The 24,065-nt window shown below is 33.5% G+C and overlaps 2 protein-coding genes and 1 pseudogene across 2 annotated transcripts; 1 reads left to right on the top strand and 2 right to left on the bottom strand.

Annotated features, from left to right (window-relative positions):
- Positions 1-3,296: 3,296 nt before the first annotated feature.
- Positions 3,297-5,229, bottom strand: LOC116771943 (uncharacterized protein K02A2.6-like). Its single transcript, XM_032663952.2, has one exon. The coding sequence runs from the start codon at positions 5,223-5,225 to the stop codon at positions 4,119-4,121; it is 1,107 nt and encodes a 368-aa protein (XP_032519843.2). The 5' UTR covers positions 5,226-5,229; the 3' UTR covers positions 3,297-4,118.
- Positions 5,230-5,779: 550 nt separating this feature from the next.
- LOC133319308 (uncharacterized protein K02A2.6-like) lies at positions 5,780-6,788 on the bottom strand. Its single transcript, XM_061523268.1, has one exon. The coding sequence runs from the start codon at positions 6,749-6,751 to the stop codon at positions 5,780-5,782; it is 972 nt and encodes a 323-aa protein (XP_061379252.1). The 5' UTR covers positions 6,752-6,788.
- A 6,313-nt stretch (positions 6,789-13,101) lies between these two features.
- Positions 13,102-13,707, top strand: LOC133319309 (uncharacterized; annotated as a pseudogene).
- The last annotated feature ends 10,358 nt before the right edge of the window (positions 13,708-24,065 follow it).

Here is a 24,065-nt window from a genome sequence, read left to right on the forward strand (position 1 = left end):
AAAATAATTTTTGTTAAAGAATTATTTAAACCTTGTTTGTATTAAAAACAATATTCAAACACTTTGTGCAAATCAAAATTATTGCAATCAAAAAGTACTGAATAAGTCGTATCCTTAACGTAGTATAGTTAGAGAAAATTTTTCAATTGACAAAATATTCTACAAAAAATAATATAATATACTAATATTTTCGAGATCTATTGAGAAATATAGTTAAAGTTAAAAAAGTAATGGTAAAATAAAAGAGAAAGTACAGAATTATCTTTATAAATACTAAATTTGAAGAATTTACTGAATAAAGATATTTTAAAAAGTAGTGTTGTAGGAACAGTCTTTAATTATGTGTATTTAGATGTAAACATATGTTAGTTAGCTAAAAAATACTAAGGTGAGGTTACTAAGGTGTAACTACTTTAGATGTATGAATTTATATTTTTAAGATCAGTTTTTCAGATAATGATTTCAATATCAGAAATTTGATAACCTCAAAGATTATTTGGTTGAAGGGGTTTTGTGATAAATAGATTAATTTAATTGATATTCTTCTGCATTATTTAATTAAAGAAAGCTTGTTATTCTCTTACAACTCTTTTTTTCAAAGGTTTTTTTTACATATGTAAAATATTTATTTTTATTACTCATGTAGATAGCGCCGCCACAGATCATAACATCCTACCAGGAGATCATTAAGCTGAGCCGAGCCGGTGATTTGAAGACTAGCTAGTCAAGCTCGATTGACGATATTTTCTTCAAAAATCGATTTCCCGTTAAATAAAAATCCGTGCCGTAAAATCAATAATAAACTGTACGTCATATAGCACCATTTGGAAAATACAAAAACAACAAAAAACTGGCCAGATAGAGGAGTTGTACATGATAAACAGATATAGATGGATAGATAGATATAACAACAAGGTAAGGTCACGTTTATTTCTTAATATGCAATACCAGGCTTTCATAAAGCAGAAGATGTTTACTTTAACGACAGAAACGACAAAAGCTCAGAGAATACAAAATACAAGTTATATTGACAGAATTGTTATTGCGTTTTCCCGTAATCCTGCCTACTCTAAAGTAATTGTAACAGCAAGTATTTATTTTTTTGTTCAGAGATCTGAGATAGTGCTCATTGCAAAAATTGCGTATAAAGGTGATAATCATATAGGCAATGTATATCTTTGACGTTGCCCTCAAGAGCACATGAACCTATAACGGCCACCCATATCATCAATATCAATACATATTATAAAACAAAGACCCTCGCTGCGTCTGTCTGTCTGTCTGTTCGCGATAAACGGAAAAACTACTGCACTGATTATCAAACAGTTAACACCACTCAATAGCATGATTTTCGAAGAAGGTTTTAGTATATAATTTGTTAAGTTTTTGTATTTACTTTTATGTACCATAACGATATTTGTTGAAAATGTCGGGAAAACATGAGCCGTCTAAGAGCTTTTAACGAAAACGCTGCTTAAAGTCTTTGAAAAACAAAATAATATATGGTGGAATTGTGAATCTTATAAACATAGATCTACAAAAAAGTCCACAGTGGCATATGTCTATACCTTAAGGAATACTTACAACTTTTCAAAATTGGCATTCCTAAAGCGTTTATTGTAAGTAAAGCCATTTACATAAATACGGTATTATACCTTATCAAATTAAATTACTTTGTTTTTAAGCATACATCAGTATCTGTAAATTACTTTTTAAATCATTTAAATCGGGCGTACCATTTGAAAGTTATCATAATATAAGTTTAATAATTCTCAAAATTAAATGCGAAGTCGGGGCTGATTCCTAGTATGTACATAAAAGCACAAGTTGGATGTATAAATAAATAGTTCCACTATCGTAGCCTAGCACAATATCAACCGTTCGGTTTTATGTTCTCCCGGTAAGATGTTATGAGTTGCGGCGGCGCTTCGTTTTCAGCTATTATTTAAAATATATTTAAATAACTTTTGGAGCTTCACTTTCTAAGCTAGCCAGCCGTTAGATTATTTTTAGGGAAGGTTTACTGGGATAATTGCTTTAGATATTTCAGATAATATTAATTGTCGGAACTGAAAGTGCAATATTATTATTCAAATGGGATTTAGTTTGAAAATTAAAAAATATGAAAACCAAATGAATTAAGTTATTTAATTGTACACAGACTTTTTTTAACGCGATAACAAATACAAATGTTCATCATCATCATCAGCCTATAGGAGCCCACTGCTCAGCAAAGGCCTCTTCTCTCACGGAGAAGGTTAGAGCATTAATCACCACGCTTGCTCAAGACGGGTTGGCGATTTCAATCTTATAATTTGAAATTATAAGACCAGGTTTCCTCACGATGTTTTCCTTCACCGTCCGTCAGTGGTGTCTAAATACTCTTAGAAAGTACATATGATTCGGAAAAGATCACATTGGTACTTGCCAGGTTTTGAACCCGCGCCTTCACGTATTAGAGGCGGGCCTTTTTAACCTCCAGGCCACCACTACTTATATTATAAATGTTATTCATATTGATTTAAGACAAACCTGTTATAAAAAAAATATCTAAACGTCTAAGAGTCTAAACACGTATACATTTATTATAGAGTCCGCTAAAAATGTTCTTCCACTTTGTATTTAGAGAGAGACCTGTCGATCTACAAAGTTTCTTTAATGATTGAGTGGGAGAGTGAACTTGCTGGGCTGTTTTATATAAATTTAGAAATTCTTATCCGTAAGTGTTTCTTTGAGAAATATAACGTTGGAAGCATATTTTAAAAAATATATATAGTCATGGATACCTGGAGGTTCAAGGCCCACCTCTCATACGTGAGGGCGCGGGTTCGAAACCTGGCAAGTACCAATGTGAGCTTTTCCGAGTCGTATGTACTTTCTAAGAGTATTTAGATACCACTGACAGACGGTGAAGGAACATATCGTGAGAAAATTTGGACTAATCATTTCAAATTATAAGTTTGAAATCGCCCATTCGCCTTGAGCAAGCGTGGTGATTAATGCTCTAACCTTTTCCATGTGAGAAGAGGCCTTTGCTCAGCAGTGGGCTCCGTACGCTAATGATGATGATAATGATGAAGGTGAATAAATAATACCATCATTCACAATTTACTAATTACAATCAGGTGAAACTAAAGGCATTCTTATTAGGGAAATACCAGTTTAATAAATTTTTTTAGTTCAATAAAGATTTAGACCCAGTTTAACCTAGCTCTGTTTGTTAAATCTAAACGAGGCATTTACTAACGAACCTTCAAAAATTTAATTGTCTGTCTGTAGTATTCAATGAAACTATATTAAATTCGTCATGTATGTATTGTGCTAAGTAGCAAACTGACTGACAGAGACCAATACAAATAAACTAATCTACCTACATTACACTTGACATCATATTATTATTTTAACAATACCGAGCAAGTATAACTAATACATAACATACCTTCCCCCTAAGTTTATATATAAAGTACAAAATATCAATCACATATATCAAATCTAAGAACTAATTAAAGTAAACATTTAACTACTTATATCATTTAAGTGAGTATGATAAATAGTCTCATTATAAGAAACTAAAAATACAGACACTATAATGAAACACTGTAAAGACACTGAATAGCACAGTAATGAACTTAATTTAAATAATTGGTAAAAACCTGTGGTCGATCATATGGTGTCTTTGAATGATTATTATTTATCTTTGTTTTAACTTTTCCTCCGCTATAAGTTACTTCGCTTTGAAGTGGAATCCCTAACATCACCGCCCACTGATCCTCATCTGGCACTAGGACTATATCCTCAGAACTATCACTGTTCTTTCCTTTTCGCGGTGCTTTGTGAGTCAATTCATCACAAGCGCTATGTTCCACTTCGTCAACTCCACTTTTCTCTCTTCTCTCTTCCTTTTCTTCCTGTTCTCCCTCATTTGTCAACATTACATCAGACTGTTTTTTTTGAATAATTTGATCAATATGCCTATTCACGATAGTACCATTCTGTGTCTTTACTTCAAAATTGGATGCTCCTTTTCTATTTAGGATTGTGCCGGGTAACCACCGTGAACCATTATTATAATTACGATACATTATTTCTTTTTGTATATTTATTTTTCGGCGATACTTTTAAGAGTTATTACTAATTTGTTCCCTCCTTTTTTGCTGCTGACGGTTGTCTGGGTGTATAGTATCCAATAAAGTATGTAATCGTCTGTTCATTAATAATTCACTTGGACGTTTATTAGTCGCAGTGCAAGGCGTTACTCTCAGACCCAAAAGCATGTTAGGAATTTTAACATCCCAACAGATACCTTCCATCTTCCGCAATTTATCTTTTACAGTCTGCACCATTCTTTCAGCTAAACCATTAGTGGCGGGATGGTATGGGGCTATAGTAACATGTCTAATTTTATTTGATATCAGAAAATTCTTCATTTCTGAAGAGACAAATGAGGTTCCATTATCCGATACTAACATTTCACACAAACCATGAGTGGCGAAAACATTTCGAAGATGGCGAATGAATGTACTTGAATTCATATTGTTTACTATAAAAACCTCCGGCCAAGGCGAATAAGCATCTACTATAATTAAAAATATTCTGTTTTGAAACGGCCCCGCAAAATCTACATGAATCCGAGACCAAGGTTTCGTTGGTGTCACCCATTCACAACTAACTTTAGGTGGCATGTGTCGGTTCTCTAAACATTTATCGCATCGTGATACTAAACTCTCTATGTCGGTATTCAATTGTGGCCACCAAACATAACTCCTTGCCAATACTTTCGTTTGCACAATACCACTGTGTACCCTGTGTAAGGCTCTTAAAATAGGCTCACGAAGTTCTGGCGGAATTACTACACGACAGCCAAGTAAAACACAATCCTCGTGCAATGATAGTTCTGAACGATGTAACCAATACGAGTGTAAGTCTTTATCATCAACTTTAGAAGGCCAACCGACAAGTATATAATGACGAACACGAGACAATACACGGTCTTTCTTGGTGGCTGTAGCTATAAGATCTACGTCAACAGGAAATTCTAAGGGTGTTTCTGCCATCAGCAACACATCATACAGTTGCTGTTCTGGTTCTTCCTGCACTGGTTGTGGCCAACGACTTAATCCGTCAGCATTAACAATTTCTTTTCCTGGCTTATAGACAATGTTGTAACTATAAGATGACAAAATTAATGCAATTCTTGTCAACCTACGAGACAAAACTGTAGGCATAGGTTTTTTAGGATCAAAAATACTGACTAATGGTTTATGGTCTGTCACAATAGTAATCGAACGGCCAATTAAATAATTATGAAACTTATTTATTCCAAAACTGATTGCAGTGGCCTCCTTGTCTAATTGAGAATAACGTCTCTTATGCACATGTAAAGTCCTCGAACCCATCGCCACTGGACGCTCTGCTCCGTCTTTCATAATGTGTGAAAGAACAGCACCAACTCCGTATTCTGAACTGTCACATGTAAGAATCAACTGTTTATTGAGATCATAATGAACGAGAGTCGATTCTGACGATAGGAGACGTTTGGCAATATTAAAACTGTTTTGTTCCCGTTCATTCCATTGCCATACTTTAGTCTTTTCGAGCAATCTATGTAAAGGCTCAAGGATAGTAGCCTTGTGAGGTATGAACCTCTCGTAAAAGTTATATAACCCTAAAAATGCTTGCAATTGTTGTACATTTTTAGGTTCCGAAGTATTCATAATAGATTCAACCTTACTTGGAGCTGGGTGAATCCCATCGGCATCAATAATGAAACCTAGAAATTCTACTCGTTTTTTTGCAAACTTACATTTATCCTTATTGAGTCGTACACCTGATTTTTCAATGCGATGTAAAACTTCAGTTCAGTCATCTCCTCTAATGTATAGCCACTTATAATGATATCATCAATCAATATTGCCACTCCTTTTATTCCTGCCAACAATGCTGTCATTAACCTCTGAAAAATTCCGGGACTTGCCTTCACACCAAACGCTAACCTATGTACGGAGTACAGTCCTTTGCAAGTATTTAAAGTTAAAAATTTTGATGTAGAATCTGAAACAACAACTTGTGTATAAGCTCTCTCTAAATCGAGAGTTGTGTAATAACAGCCACCTGCAATTGTCGCGAACACCTCACTTTCTGTAGGCATTGGGTATGTATCCGACTCAGTCGCCTGGTTGACGGTACTACGGTAATCTCCGCATAAACGTATATCCCCATTTTTCTTCACAATAGGTACCACGGGTGTGGCCCAATCTGAAAAAGATACGGGTCGCAATACCCCCTTTTCTACCAAACGATCAATTTCGTTTTCAATTCTCTCTTTTAACGCATACGGTACAGGTCTAGCTTTCAAAAATCTAGGATAACAATTTGGTTTGACCTGTATATCAACAGGGTTACCTCGGTAGGTACCGAGCCCTTCTTTGAAGACATTTAGGTATTTACTGATTACCTTATCTACACCTGTCATATCAAGGTCAATTATATTAATATTTAATGTAATACCGAGTTGTCTAAACCAATTCCGTCCAATCAAATTTGAACCTACTCCTCGACCTACCACAATATTCAAAGCAAACTTAGTGTTCTTATATTTAACTTGCACTAAAGTTTGTCCTAATACTTGCACTGGTGAATTGTTCCACGTACACAACTTATTCGGTAATACACTTAAAACACTACTATCATTCAACTTTTCCCAAGTCTGTTGATTTACTATGGAATAAGCAGCTCCAGAGTCCACTTCCATTCTTACTGGTACTCCGTTTAGTAAAAGAGTAATACTGTAGGCTTTTTTTAATTGACAGAGATTAATAAGTTTCTCAAGAAAAGAAACATAGATAAAAATTAAATCACAAAGTAGATAAAATTCAGGAGTAAACTTTAGTCTACATATTCTTAATTGCTTAATTTAAATATTTAATTAATTAATTTTAATGCTTGGGGTTCCTTAAAATATGTTTTGAAATTTAAGTTTAATATTTGTGCTCAGTGAGTTTGCTTCGTGCTAGTGCCCTATTTTTTTATGACAAAGGGGGTAAACGAGCAGACGGTCTACCTGATGAAGGTCGTACCGTCGCCCATGGACATCTGCAACATAGTATTACCGACGTGTTGCCACCCTTAATTGGGGAAGACGGAGAGGAAAGGCTAGGAAAGGGAAAAACGAAACGTAGCCATTTATGAGACTACTTCAGGCCGATCTTCTGCAATAGGGTTTTACTTCCCCGGTCAAGCCAGACCTTGTTAGAGCTGCAGTTCTTTGACCACGGTAAGGCTTTTCTATCACCTATAATTTTAATTTATTTTAATTATATTTAATTTTTTTATTTTTTTTATCCTCAGGTTTTCCTCGTCAATATATTTAAATAATTATTTTAATTGCCGTCAAGATAATTGTCGGTGTTATATTTCAGAACATCTCTTCTAATGAGTTTAAAACAGAAATGAAATAAACAAATCCAAGGTAAGTTTTGTTGAATTGGTTGCGTAACACTTACTCATAACATCTTACCAGGAGAACATAAAACCGAGCTGGTACCGTCTGTTAGTGTGTGAAAGTGAAATTATTCATGTTCCTTATATTCAAATTGTGTTTGAATGATGGCAGTTTTTAGGTGTGTGTATGTGTGTGTGCTTGTTATAAAATTAATTAGGTTTTCGGAAAAAATATTATTTATTTATTTGTTAGCGATTTTGGGTATAAGCAAGATAGAACCAGTTTTGAATTTTTTTTTTTTTTCATATCATAGGTTGTGGCCTCATTTTAAGCAATATATGTATATATATGTGTATGTGATTGTGTGTGCATGTATTGCTTCCTGAGTACCCTCGGGGAAACAAAAATTACCTATAAATATAAAATAACGTGGTTAAAATAGCATGATGAATTCCAATTTTATGTTAGTCGAAATAAATTTGAAATAAGGCTTATAATTTTGTTGCAATCTTTCTTTTTCATAAATACCCAGAGCTTGTTTAGAACGAAAGTTTCTTCTAACTTCAAAGCTCATTTATGATACGATACCGTCTTTGCCTAGGGCTGCCTTTTCCATTCTTAAGCTATTGAGATTCACTTCGATTCCATCGAGGTGTTTTTCGGTCAAATCTTCTGAGACGATGTGTGCGAAGGTGGCTTTACAGTTATGGTTTAGAGGTTTCTTGCTGTAATAATTCCAAACTTTCCAGAGAATCTCTGGCTTAGAGGCGACTAACATTTCGGGTAGTCAACTTTTTGACGTGGCTTCTTCCAAGTGGCTGAACAAATATTTTTTACTCACGGATCTTCTCAATTGTTTTCTTATCTGAAGTAAGTCAAAGGCTCGGAGGCTTAGTACATAAGATTCCTGGTCGTTTTATTTCGTTTCGAGAGTTTTTGCAAAGTCGATGTAGGTTATTTTCGACACAAGCTCATGATCCGAAGTCTCTACAAAATTTTTCCCCCCGCATGTCTTACTGTACAAAATTTGTTAGCCTCTTCTCTGAAAGTGTTGGCCCGTCTTGTTTCTTGTTTTACTCTGTCAGTATTTTTTTTAAATATCAAATGTGGCAAGCGGGCAGACGGCCTACTTGTTGGAAGTAACCGTCGCCCATGGACATCTGCAATATAAAAGATGTTGCGGATGCGTTGCCGACCTTGATTGTGAAAAATTGAGAGGAAAGTGTGGGAAAAGGGCATGGGCAATCGACTCTCTCAATCGGTGAACTAAACGCAAACATTAAATGCTACTTCTGTATGAGGGTGGTACTTTCCAGGAAAAGCTAGCCCATATTCAAGATGCAGTAACTTAACCACAGCTGGGCTCTAAAGGTGAGATCTGTTTCTAAATCAGGGCTTTCCAATTTTAAATAGGAAGTTTGGCAACCTACATTGAGTTTTGCTAAATTTTTCAACTTTTTTGAGGCTTTTTCTTAAAAAAAAAGGTTCAGTAAAACATAAGCCCTTCTTTTCAAGAAAATTTACAAGTATTTGTTAAAAAAAATGAATACTTCCATAGCCGAGAGATGCCACTGAGTACTGGTGACCGGTTTTTATTACCACTTTAGCCTAAATATCTCAAATAATAAATAACGTTGTCGCCTGCTCTAGAGAAGTTATGTCGAGCCTAAGAATTTTTTTTATAGAGAATATCTATTTTACCAACCAACTAGCCAGAGCTTAAAGCTCCACCCATGTGCATTGTGGTAGGCCAATATTAGGCAGTAGGGACGGACACACTGGATTTCTACAACACTGTCGACGAATTAATTTATGGACCGAAAACCGTGTTTGAAAATCCAACGATTGTGTAACAATTCAGAATCATAGTTATCCGGATATCATAACTGAGGAGGAGCATAATTTTAACTCACACCTGTACACCAACCACCTGTTGATTCAAAATAGGCTGCACTTTCACTCTTATTCAGCACCGCCCTAGAGGAGGAGTCAATCTGTCGACAGCCCAGGATGCCAGAGCTTATGGAGTTACTTGCGTCATCCTCACTACTCTATTAATTTTAATAAAATGTTATTCATTTCGAAAGAATATGAATTTAGTTTGGGTGTTTACTTAATGAATTCTATAGATGTGTTAATGATTTTGTTTGAGCAAATTAGTAACCTTTTCATCATCAATCAATATGCATCAATACATATTATAAAACAAAGTCCCTTGCCGCATCTGTCTGTCTGGTCGTGATAAACGGAAAAACTACTACACTCATTATCAAACAGTTATCACCACGTGATAGCGTCAAATTTCCAGGAAAATTTTAGTATATAAGTTGTTAAGTTTTTGTATTTACTTGTGTGTACATTAACGATATTTGTTGAAGATGTCGATAAAACATGAGCCGTCTGGGAGCTTTTAACGAAAACGCTGCCTAAATTCTTAGAGATATAACAAAATAATATGTAGTGTAATTGTGTATAGGTCTACAGAAAAATCCGCGGTGGCATATCTCCATTTTACAACTTTTAAAAACCAAAAAGCATTTATTGGCAAGCTATTTACGTAAATACGTTATTAAGTCTTATCAAAATAAATTACTTCGTTTTAAATCCTACATCAGTATCTATAAGTTACTTTTCAAATAATTTTAATCGAGCGTACCAATTGAAAGTTATCGTAATATAAAATTAATAATTCTCAAAACTAAATAGGTTATATTACATTTTTTGTAAAGAGCCTGTGCGAAGCCGGGGCTGGTACCTAGTACATTATATAAATAAAAATAGTTGAGTATTATAAAAGAGAAATAAAATAAGTTACATCTACTATATGCTAGTGAAAGTACAGTAAAAATAAAATAATTATAAATTTTATGTTTTTTATTACTGGTTGTCTATTCATCATAAAGTAGTAGAAAGTAGAGCATTATTTGAAACAAAAAATCTTCTAGGATTTCATAACTTATTTAAGGATAATTCCATCATTTAAATTTTCTATTTAGGCCTCCTTTACTTCTTTTCTTAAGGCCTTCTTTTCTTAAGAAAATTGTCACTGTATGAAACAATTTGCTCCATGTAGTTAGTATTCGGTAACTATTGTTATATTTGATAGATGTATAGAAATTTTGCAAGAGGTAGATGAGGAGACTTGTTTCTTGCTATTCCTGTATAAGTTTATCATTTTGGCGAATATATATTTTTAAACTACTACTATATCTATTACTGAAATTTAATTGTCTTTCTTTTGAGTTCTTTTGCCTTTCGTTGGGTGTTCGATAAGGTTGGTATAGATTTTTAGATATCAAGATATATAAATATTTGGAAATTATACACCTAGTTATTATTTTGTTTTTTGTCGGGTAAAGTACCGTTTTTTAGTGCAATTAAAAACGATTCCTCTTATAATTTAAGACTTCTCTTAGATTTAGACATATTACTATGGTTACAAAAAATGAGGGATTCGAATTGACGTTTGAATTTTGACGATACAATAGACTAACAGTCCCTCAGCCGTTTGACGGACCTCTAAAGCAATAATTAATATTAATGCCTTGTGAAGATGCGAGGTGGGAACCCTTGATTCATTTAACAGTCCATCATAGGCCTTAACAAGACATCATTTATTTTACTTTTTTTGGTGAAACTGGGTCCGTATGAAATATATTAACTAGTTATATTTAATAATTTTGAAACCTTCTTTTCAAAAAAGTGTGGAAAATAAAAAACATGTCGTTTATTTCATAATACTAAATATCAGGTATCCATAAATATATAGTACAAGTATGCTACGGGCTGCTACGGGGATGCTACGAAAACTAACAGAATATTGAATAAAATAAAATAAAGTTTCACGTTTATCCTCCAGTGAATCATTACCCGCTCGGCTTTATTTTCTCCTGGTAAGATGTTATGCGGTGGTGTTCAGCAATTCTTTTGAAAAATATATTTTTTTATATTTTTTGTTATCCAATCAGCCGTAATTTTTGTTTATAAAATAACTATTTTTTTTTAATCAGCTCAACGGCTTTATGTTGTTAAAAGTATGTAAAGGCTATTTTTTCGTAAATAAAAATCATCCAGAGGTCATTAATTAAAAAACTATCAAGCAAGACGTACATACATATATTATATTCAGGACCTCAATAACTTCATACAATATGAGGTATATAGTAACTGCGGTAGTTTAAAGAACAGTTACCAACTTTAGGAATCCTCATTCTAGTGTAAAAAAAGAAACATGTGATTTCAAAGCATAAGCTTCTAGTACGACATGTGTACATGCACTAAGTAAAGATTATGGTTTGTAGTAAGTTATTAACATTGTTTTTTTCTTTTGGACCACCAAAAGAAAAATATTGACTTGCCTATCCTACTGCCTAAAAGCTATTTAGAATTTATTTTATTCGTTTTTATTTTTAAAAATAATAACAATATCTAATATCACATAAAAGTATAATATTTTTCATCAAAGTTTAGCATTTGAATGGCATGTGAGACTATTTTAAAGTTATAAACGATTAATTTTAAACAATAGGTACTTATTTGTTAATCGTTCTCAAAAACCTACGAATATATTGCAAATGAAAGGACAAGGAAAACAAATTAAATGTAACTTTCGTGCATTATCATCTTTACTATATCAAAAAAATATTATTCATTAGACGAGGTTATAATTCAATTAATTGTAATTTAGTTTTTAAAATATAATTTTCTTTTAAATTTTCTATATGCACCTTTAAGTTTTATTTCATTCTTATTAATTAAATTCCAACAAAATGTTCAATATTTATTAAAAAATACAAACAAGCATGCAATGGGATGTCAAATCTTATTTATATATGAACTACATAGTTTTATGTTCTCCTGGTAAGATGTGTTGAGTTAGGTCAGAGTGTTACGTAACGTCACGTTTTTCATAACATTGCCTACCAGGAGAACATAAATTGAGAAGCAATGCTTTAAAAGACCAACGTTCGATACAATCCCATTAAGTCGTAGTCATGAATGTTTGAGCAGTGATGCAAACTGATTAATCAACTACAGTGATTAGAATTATAATAATACTATATGTAATAAGACACCGTAACCAGTGAAGTCAAAAAATGACATCTCGGAATATTTTAATAATTCTTACCATCATTTTAGCAATTTTCTGGATAATTTATATATTAATATTTCCTCTGGTCTTAGTTATATATACTCGTACGTAATCTCGCCCGTCTGGTTCCTCATGGTGAAAGTAAAGAAACTGGGGACTTTATAGCAGCCATGGTTGAACTTTCACTTTCAATGTTCAGTTTAACTTGTATACCTAAAATCTTTTACATGAAATATTACAGGTAAGTTAAAAAAAATCTAAAACCAATTAGGTATTATCAAATATATTGTTACATTTATTTCATTTCATCGTTTGTAAGATTTATACTGTGACTTAGTCACACATATACAAACCGAAATATCACAAAATGGCTAACTATATATTTTGAGTTTTTTATGAGACAAATTCCTCTTTACTAATTTAAAATTTCAGTTCAACAGTGATGGATCTAATCGATGAATTCCGTAGGTGTAATGAGTTGATAGTTAAAGGCACCCGCTTTGGAAAGAATTTCTTGAAAAACATGAAAACTGTAAAAAGGTAAGCAACAGTTACTTGGGCTGTGTCTATGCTAAATAGCGCGACTTACCTCACTCTTTCTCTTTTGAGACCTGGACGCCATTTCACTCAAGACAAGTATGTAATATACGGTAAGTATTTATTAAGTTATGAATTATAATAATTAACAAAAGTTGAGAAAATAATAATGATATGGTGTATCTCTACGATGTAGTTATATTTTTAATGGGAAATCATAATTTCTATTTATATTTAATCATTTTCAGGTTTGGAACCGATGCTGGAATCTCCTAACTACGAAATAGCAACCGTTATGATGGTGTTATCGATCATCTTTGCTTTACCTTGAATCAAAAATGCTAGCTCTGAATTTGAAATTGACTAATATGTGGAAAGACAGTAAGAAATTCTTTAACTAATATATCATCCCAACGAATCTGGTGGTGAATATGAATTGAGAAATTTATATATAAAGAATCGACTTCGAGAAATTTTAATGTTTCACATTATGAATATAAATCTCCGAAATAAAGTCGAGAGACAACTACGATTTATGTGTGTCAATGATTTCATATTTATGATGCTGGCTTTTGTAAAGGAATTGGACGGTGGTTTTAAAAAGTTTGATCTCTGCTTCTCTGCATCTCTCAAGTGAAAGAATACTCAAAGTCAAAAAAGTTATGTTTTATTTCTCTAATTCATTAATATATTCACATTTTCTAGAAATGAAACAACATAGGCGTTGTATAAAATAATAGATGAATTGACATTTCTGAAGTCGTTTCTTTGTCTAGATATGAAACCCAGAATGCGATAAGATTTCAATGATTTTTTTTTTTTTTGATTCTGTTAATTCTAAAACCAACCGACTATCAAGATATACTTTAAAAATATTTTACTATCAGTAGTATACAAAAGCAAAATGATATTAATAAAACATCAAATAATAGGGAGGAAAGTGAGGAAACCGGAGAACACCAAAAGTAATTGGTACAAAAGTGAATGTAAAATCCTTCAAGGCAACGGCCTGAGATCTACGCCTGAGATTGAAAGTTAACCATAGAAGCAAAGCACTTATGAACTTTTTTTTTTGTTATAAAGAGTACGGAATCCTATCATAAACTTTACAGCAATCTGTGTACACGACATAAATATACGTGATATCTCTGTTCTATGGCCTACAAAACCACCTTTACCTTAATTATTTACCTGTCTTCTGCTAATGAAACCGTATAAACTATAGGGTTTTCCATTAAAGGCGCTTGATCTTTGAAATGCAAAAAAAAATACATGTAGGAAAGATATTTGCGAAATTTTTATTTGGAAGGTCTATCGACCCCATTATGTATGGAATATGACATCATTCAAATGACCGCCACGGCTTCGGTTGGTGGCGCGCACACGAAAGGTCCAATTTTCGATGACTCTGGCGCACAAATCGGGCTGTATTTGATCGATGGCGTGGCGTATGTTGACTTTGAGGGCATCGGTGGTTTGCGGCTTGTTGGCATAGACCTGCGACTTAAGAAAACCCCACAAGAAAAAGTCCAGCGGGGTCAAATCGCACGATCTCGGTGGCCAGTTCACGTCGCCTCCACGCGAGATGACCATGTCCAGAAATTGCTCGTGCAGAACTTCCATCGTAGCGTGTGCTGTGTGGCACGTAGCGCCGTCCTGTTGAAACCACATGTTGTCCAGATCCATATTCTCGATTTCAGGCCAAAAGAAGTTGGTTATCATCGACCGGTATCGCTCACCATTAACGGTGACGGCCACACCATTATCGTTTTCGAAAAAATACGGACCAATCACGCCTCCGGCCCAAAATCCGCACCAAACAGTCACTTTCTGCGGGTGCATTGCCACTTGGTGAACCTCGTGTGGATTGGTTTCGTCCCAAATACGGCAATTTTGCTTGTTGACATAGCCATTCATCCAAAAATGCGCCTCGTCGCTGAAGATGATTTTTTTGCCAAAATCGGCGTCAACTTCCAACTGCTCTAATGCCCAGTCAGCGAACACACGGCGCTGTCTATGGTCATTAACCTTGAGCTCTTGGGTCAGCTGGATCTTGTACGGGTGCAGGCTCAAGTCACAACGCAAAATTCGCCAAGTTGTCGTCTGCGAAAGGCCGAGTTCCTGTGCGCGACGCGGAATTGACTGCCGCGGGTTTTCGAGGACACTGTCGCGCACAGCGGCGATATTCTCGGCAGATCTCGCGTTACGTTGACGCACGGGAACCGGCTGATTGTTAACTGACCCGGTTGACTCGAATTTGTCCACCAATCGACGGATAGTCGACTCGGCAGGACGACCATCGCGACCGTAAAACGGGCGAAGTGCGCGGAACGTTGCTCGAACTGAAGACCCATTTTCATAAAACAATTTTATGATTTGCACGTGCTGCTCGACACTGTAACCTGCCATGGTGGTTTGGGAGGACGGAATGAATATAACACACTGCATTTGACAGCTGTCACTTAAACAACATGGCCGCAATCAGCTGTCAAAGTTCAAGCGTCCCTATTGGAAAACCCCATAATAAAGATATTATGTCTTAATTAAGGGATATAGCACTTAAAATATATTTTGTAACTATTTATGGAATTATAACAAGACAGAATTGAAGAGCTTTTAAAAGACTTTAAAGTACCCGTTTTCTGAAATTCAGAAGTAATTCCGTCCTCACCCAGTGCCTTGTTGTTCTTTAACTATTATAAGGCCATCTCAATCTCAGATACGCTGAAGTCCGGGGTATTCTTGGAAAAGTGTCGGGTCAGTTTGGCTCTCGGGTCTGTAGCAAAACTTGAAACAGTTTTTACGACCGAATCGTAGCACCATCCATAGAAATTACCCTTAAGACTTCCGCTTTTGTAAACACTACACTACCATCACCCCGATTCAATTTTGTCATTTGGCTTAGCCCACTAGACACATCTCCTGCGAACACTCTGGAGCCTTTATTTCCCTCAATAGCATCTTTAATATGAGCAGTATTAAAGTTAACTTTTTTAGATATGGCTATTAAGCTGGCTATGTGACTCAGCATCACCGGGAGACTACACTCTAAGCGAGCGTCGTTCAGCCACAAGGTAAAGAGTGCAGTTGGAGAGTCTCTGAGTTTTACTGTTGTTGATCTCCTCCATCGATGTGTGACCTTCTAGGTGATCAAAGTGATTTGAAAGCTCGAGTTGAAAGATCTCGGCCTTATCTATCTGATCGCTAGTAAGTCGGAGCGTGGACTTCATTAAACGGACCGTTCCAATTTAACGCTCATATTCAATGTGTCTCTCACAATTCGGTGATCACTGACGGTTCTCACCCTGTGAATCATTGAGACATCGTTGAATATTGGTCTCTTGGTTGTCATAATAAAGTGTATCTCATTTCTCATGGAACCATCGGGGCTCATCCATGTCCATATTTGTTGAGGTGCCTTCTGAAATAAAGAATTCGTCATAAAGAGTCCTTCATTTTCCAAGGGATGCGCCTGCTTCTATCCCCTCAGGTTCCGTTTACCATATCCGAAGTAGCCCACCTTCAATTCATTAACGCTTTCCCTCACCTAGCTTCGAATTAAACTCACCTAATGTTCTTATACATGGACTCTACTTCCACGTCTGGGTGTGACGAATTTGGTGCATATATCTGACCGACCTTCAACGAATACCTCTTAGATACTCTGAGTGTTAGGTATACAACCCTGTTCGACCTTGCAGACGGACCTGCCTTGCAGACGGGTTAGCAAATGCAGTATTGGTGACATGTTCCAGGAAGATGCTGCTGCCCATCTTCCTGGTATATATTTCCGTTAGTCGCCTTCTGGGACACGAACGTGAAGAGAGTCGAAGTCGAAGAGAGTGAAGGTCGAGAAACCTAAATAATAAACAGGTTTGTAAGTGTCATTTATATTTGACAATATGAAAATAATGTGAATAAAGCAGCTGTGGAATTTATTAATTACCGCATTGTGCAATGCATTCATAATGGTAAAAGACTATACAATTTATTTAGACATTGATATTTGAATAATAAAATAAAAGTATTGATATTAAAATGTAATGTTTTTAAGGTGATTTAAATTTGATTTAAATAAATAGTTTTTGTTTAAAATTAGGTTTTTACTTGATACTTTCGACAATCTTTATATATTGATATAATATTCGTTTGATGTGTTGTCTTATATAAATCACCTTTGTTTATTAAGTTGCCGATATTATTATTCCGTGGATTTTTTTTTATTAAAACATCTTAACAGAATGTGAACTTTTCAATGCTGACTTTATTATTAAAAATTCCCTATGAAATCCCCTGTGGAGATACACCAACTCTCAATTTATGTACTCCTGGTAGGCAATGTTATGAAAAACGTGACGTTACGTCACTCTGACCTAACTCAAAACATCTTACCAGGAAAACATAAAACTATGAAATAGGTGTTTCTTTATGGTCTCTCGACATATATAATATATATAACATTTAATTGTGTCCTTGTCTAACCTTAGTAAATGCGGGACTTTAAAAATTGTTTTAAATTTTTTATTAAAATATATTAAAAAAGTTGATTGGATTAAATTATTTCACTATTTAGTTTTAGCGTTTTAAAAAGTTACTTGTCCGAAAGTTAAAAAATATCATGCTGTTCCGTCGTTGGTAGGAAATTAATGATTCTTTGTTAATTTTCTTATTTATACATAAAGTAGAATATATTTTAAAAAATTCTTATTCTTCCGCTCTGTCTTCTCTACCTGTGATATTGCTTATTTTTACTTAGAATATTTTGCACATTATTTTAAAAACAAGAAAGAAGAAATTGAAACATTAAACAAAAAAAATAAAATAAAACGTTGCTTTATTCAGGTTTACTTCATAATATAAAGCACCACATGTTCTTAAAGTAGTGTACTTACGATGTGCTACGAGGCTGCTACGATAGCTAGGAAAAGATATTACTTTAATTATAAAAGACGCACAGGCATTGCATTTAATTTGATTTTATATAGAATTTGTTTAGTTTCTTAAATATTTCTCACCAAATGAAATTTCATTTTGGTTTTGAATTTGAATTACGGGGTAGCATCCTCACAGTAGTATTCTGCAAGTGTCACTGTTAGACCAGTCGGGATGAATTAGAGATGGAAAGGGACAACATGGCAGATCGTGTTAATTTCATACTTAAGACACTCTTCGAATAGAGTGTTTTCACCCCTGTGAAATTTAATGCCCCCAAAATGCATGCCAGTGATTTCATCGCCACGAGGAGTCCTTTTATCTTGACTCCCAGTTTTCAGAATTTATCTTTGGAACACTCCGATCTCCTTCAGTTATCCTTTAATGAACTTTGAGAAATTTATTAGGTTCAATGCTTTTCTTTCCTTCGTCAATTCATAACATCTTTCGCGAAAGACAGAGATCCATACGGGTCCTGACTGGTATGAACGTATAAGACTCCCGAGTCTTCCTGAGAAATCCATACAACATCATCGTTGTTGATTTAGTTTCTCACCTAGCATGGAGTCTTTTCTTTTCAAAATACACCAAAATATTAACTCTGAAGGTTTCATTTATTCCTAGTATTGTTGTTAGAAATGTATAAATATAGAGCAAGCGCTCTCCATCCTCTTTATTCCTCAGTATCAACGTGAAACTGAGGATACCTCCTGTACGTTTGTTATAAGAATAAACTAACTAACTTTGTAACGTACCTAGTCAACGGTCTGTTTTCCTTGAAAGCTCCAACTGAAACATATGTACCAGGAACACATAAATCATATAGATCTTCATATAACTTTTTCGGACCTCTCACAGTCATATAAACTCCAGAACCCATAAGGCTTGGAAGAAGCATGGTCAACTTTTAAGCTTACATTGTTCTATCTGTATAAATGTACAATGTACTAAGATGTTTTATTATTCATATAGTTTATAACTTCATCACGTTCTACTTCCTTGGACTGGGACTCATTCCTAAATATTTTGGCGATTAATTTATAAGAAATATAATATATGGTTTCATTCAATAAAATTAAATCGAATGTTTTGAGACTTGAATTTAGAAACTCAAGGAAGAGGAAACTAATAGCAAATTTTATTCATCTGAAACTATACAGCACACATTCTTGGTACATTATTAAAAACAAACTTATCACTGTTTCATATAACGGTTTCCTTTGATTCATGATATCCTAGTACTTGTGATAAAGGTTTACCCAATCGCCGGCTGCAATAAGGTCGTATTTTCCGTTTTCCTTTTGTGCTGCTAGACCGGGTAGTAAGAATATTATGAATTGTGGAGTAAATAAACATCTTAGTGGAAGTACTACCTAAATTTATTTCTATTTATTTTATATATCTGTTCTGGCACTAATGGCAATTAATTAATTATTATACTTTAATAATTTGCAGGTTTGTTTCTAATAACAAAGTGGAAAAACAAAAACAAAACCATCGTACAATGTAATAAAATAAAATAAATTTGTCAATGCAGGCAATAAAATTTACTACTGATAAAAAATCTAAATATAAAATCTCTTTTTTAACAGAACAAGACCCGGTAGTAAATAGTAATAGTAAATAAATTTAATAGAAAAATTAAGCGCCGTTTGGTCACGTTTATTTCATGATATGGGAACCAGGAACTCATAACGTTGAAGTAGTTATACAATCTGCTACGAGATTTCTATGAAAAGTAAAAAAAAGTAATTTTGATCCAACTATAGTCATGAATGAATCCGAATACCGAAGTCACTTTCTTTATAATAATGTATCAGGAGAACAAATTGAAAGATGATGGTTTGTATACAAAACTGATACTATTGCTATTATACAACTACTGCTAGTCTTTATTATAAATAAGGGAGGTTTTGAAGGTTTACATAATATACGAATATAGTTACAACATATATGTCTAAGTTAATCACGAAAACAAAACAAGACTTTTTACATTTTCTTTTTACCAAAAAGAATTATCTAAGTTATAGTCCTCTTTCTATAAGAAACATGAAGCAAAATCGTTTGGAGTCAAATAGGTTTTATTTTTTTTCCTCTGAATTATTTTTTAATGAATTGATCAGCTCCACTAGTTAACTCATACATAACCAGCGAGTATGGAAACTTCACTGAAGTTCGTTGTGCCGTTGTTGTAGGGAGCTAGTGTGTTGTCACGTGTATTTTACTGAATGAAAAACCAGGAATTCAGGAGATTCAAGTAGTTTACTAACTCTTATCTTAACATTATGCTGTGAAATTGTTACTAAAACGGGAAGAGTGACCTTACACATATAAACAAACTTATACAGACTCCAAATTAAGTAATATTAATAATGTATGTAAAAAAAAGGTTTCATATCAGACACATAGTGTCGCTTTTACAATAGTCAGCTAATTATAAAAAAAAAATCATTAGGTCACCTAGCTATCAATTCTCACATTTTAGAGTACTTTGTTTAACTTTCTGCAGACAAACAAATTTCAAGCTTAGTGAGAAATATTTTACAGAGAATAAATAGTATTTCATAAATAGCCACTAACTACATATTAATAGCAATAAAACTCAAACTCTTGCAAAATCACTAGCGATTTTATAGTAAAGGTAAAAGCAACGCATTTTAATAACTAATAAATACATTGCATTTATTTAGACGTTATTACCCTTTTTGTAACTATTATTGCGAATTAAAAGGAATTTAGTTGAAATAAAGTAACCTCATGTAAAAAAAAAAGTAACGACTTAAACTCATAAAATTATAAACGGAAATTGAGAAAAATATGTTTACAATACAATAAGTTACAGCGATAAAAAATATTTACCTTGAAATTATCAAATTAATAAACCTACCGATCCCTTATGCTTATTATGATAAAGTTTTGGAGGAATATTTACAAAATTGTAAATTAACAATTTTTTTTGACATGAAAAAAGAATAAAAAAAAAGCCAAAACAGAAAAGAAGTTTCAGCAAAGCCCCTGCCTCTTCATATTCATTTCCAGAAACGAGAAACCAGGAATTGATAAGACCACAGTAGTGTAAAGAATACTGTCCGATTATTATTAAAACTAATTCATTGGTCTTACTGAAGACAAATATATACGTGTCTTCTGCAAGTATAAAGTAGATTCAATACATTTAACTCCTTAAAATAAATATTAATATACCAACAACATCATCACCCGTATGGATATATGTCCTGGAAAGATGTTATGAATTGACGACGGAAGGAAAAGCATGGAAAGTATAAGTAAGAAAGTAAGTAAAGCATTCCAAAGATGCATTCTGAAAATTTGTAGTCAAGATAAACGGACTCCTCGTGGCAATGAAATGACAGGCATGCATATTGAGGGCATGAAATTTCACAGGGGTGAAAACACTCTATTCGAAGAGTATGTTAAGTATGAAATTAACACGATCTGCCATGTTTTCCCTTTCCAACTCTAATTGATCCCGACTGGTCCTATAGTGACACTTGCAGAATACTACTTTGAGGATGCGACCCCTATCCCGATCACAATTCAAATTGATTATATATTTTAGCTACTTCTTTCAGTTAAACTATAAATAACGCCATTGTGCAGAAAACAAATTACATTGGATTTATGGACGAAAGATACATGTGGGTAAGGTAGTAATTTAAATTATATTTAAATGTGCTTCAATATGATGTCCATTATTGCGAAAATTTTTCACTCTTGTTTTTTTACACACACATGCAAAAAGCAAACATCACACAGCCGCAACTTGAATATGGTAACTTTCACTTTCAAGCTCTGAGGAAACATCATCCGCTCAGATTTATGGTCTCCTGGTAAGATGTTATGAGTTAGTGTTACGCCATCGGCAAAGCTTTGATGAAAATTATAACTGAAGAATTTTTTTAAGTAGCTTTTTGAATGAGTACTGGATGGTTGTTTATTACTTTTTCTTACTTTATCTTTTTTACTACTTTATCTTTTATCAACAAATTAATTTTATGCAAAGATAAGTTAAAAAAATTATTTTATTATTATTTATTTACGTTAAAAATATTCCTTTTTTCCAAGCTTCCCATGTTTTTTAGATAGATTTTCTGCAACACCATTTGGATTGGATATGGGAAAAGTTCACAATTGAGGATGAAGTCCCATGTGTATCCTACAGAATACCGAAAAGCCGAGAGAGATACTTTACGGTTGTTCACTAATATGACTGACTAGATTGTTAATAATCAATTGGTCACCGATAAGTCCTTTTGCACGTTTCAAAGTCCAAAGCAGTTTAGTCACCTTTGACAGCGCCATCCCAGATGTGATATCAGTATTAAACAATCCCCGAAACCTGTGCTTTGTATAGTCAAAAAACTATGCCAGCGTGAAGTAGTGGTGCAATTTTGCAGAGATACCAAGTTTCCTTACAACTACCTTAAATTTGGACTGAATCAACCGCTCAAAGTTAAAATTTAAGGAAGTCTCAATACCCAATAGCTGAAGACGATCGGAGTGTTCTGAAAAGTTAGAATTGAGATGAATGAACTCCTTTAGGTAGGATATTTTCTTTGTTTTCATGTCATTCTCGTAGCAGATCGTAATATATTACTTTAGCTTTATGAACACCTTGTACTTAATATTATGAAATAAATCTGACTAAAAGTGAGTGTTTTATACGTTTTGTTTTTAATTTTTTTTCTTTTTAAATTAATGTGACAATTATTTAAGCAAAAATAAGGACATATAATAAAGTGAACCAATTCTTGAGACCAATTAAAGGTACAAGGTATTCCCTTACAACAAGCGGGTGTATACAAACTTGATTGTGACTGTGGCTTGTCATACATGGTACATTGGATGGCTGGAATCTGTCTGTCATCTGGGACCCCTCACAAAAATATAAAACGCCACGTCCGTTGCCACAAAGCAGGACCTCGAGACATAAGAAACGCAATCATCCAACATCCAGAGCGGTGCGGTAGGAAATAAAGAAATCGTTGGCGGTAGATGACAAATAACAGCAAACAACTTTACTAGCTTTGTATAAAAACCATTAAAATTTATGTTCAACATTATGAAGTATCTCTATCAGGACAATATGATATATAGCTAGATTTAAAACTATTGAGGTAATGTTTTCCTTTGTTGGGCTTAAGGTCGGAATCCCCCATATAACTTTAATTAATATGAAGGTACGAAATAGATAAGATGTGTTCTGTGAACAGTTTTTAAACAGCATTAATTAATGCTTTTAAATAAAAGGAACAAGTATCGCAACTGCGCAAAGTTTTCTTTTAAATAATGACTTTTAGCTCAAATTTTCTTTGATTTTTGTTATTTCAATGATTATTTATTTTTGTTCTCCAAAAAACACATAACTAGCTGGTGGTATTTTAGTTATACATTTAAAAAATCACGTCCCTTTTCTTTTTTAAACTATAATTAACTCAAATACCATCTTAAAAAGATGTGCGGAATCAAAGTGACTTTAGTTGATATAAAGATATTGTTGGTTTAAAACTTACTCATAACATCTTACCAGAAGAACATAACACCGCTTCGTTAGGCGATGAAAGAGAATTTATCCACACATCCCAGACTGCGGGGGCCATATTTCAGTGTAGCCAATGCTAAAAAACTATCGCCATTATTATTATAAAAAACATGATCCTAATCCCAGGAATTTCACGGCCCGTTTCACTTGAACTTTAAAACTGTATCTGTTTTATTAAACTAGAAAAGGACATTACAAGAAACACGATGAGCTTAATTATATACGAATGTATTACGATTAAAAAGAAATGAAAACATTGTTATTAAATTATTATTTACAGGTCTGGAAAATAACGAATTTAATATAATATAATATAATATAATATAATATAATATAATATAATATAATATAATATAATATAATATAATATAATATAATATAATATAATATAATATAATATAATATAATATAATATAATATAATATAATATAATATAATATAATATAATATAATATAATATAATATAATATAATATAATATAATATAATATAATATAATAT

The sequence above is a fragment of the Danaus plexippus genome, chromosome 17, assembly GCF_018135715.1.
Source record: "Danaus plexippus chromosome 17, MEX_DaPlex, whole genome shotgun sequence".
Taxonomy (NCBI): Eukaryota; Metazoa; Arthropoda; class Insecta; order Lepidoptera; family Nymphalidae; genus Danaus; species Danaus plexippus.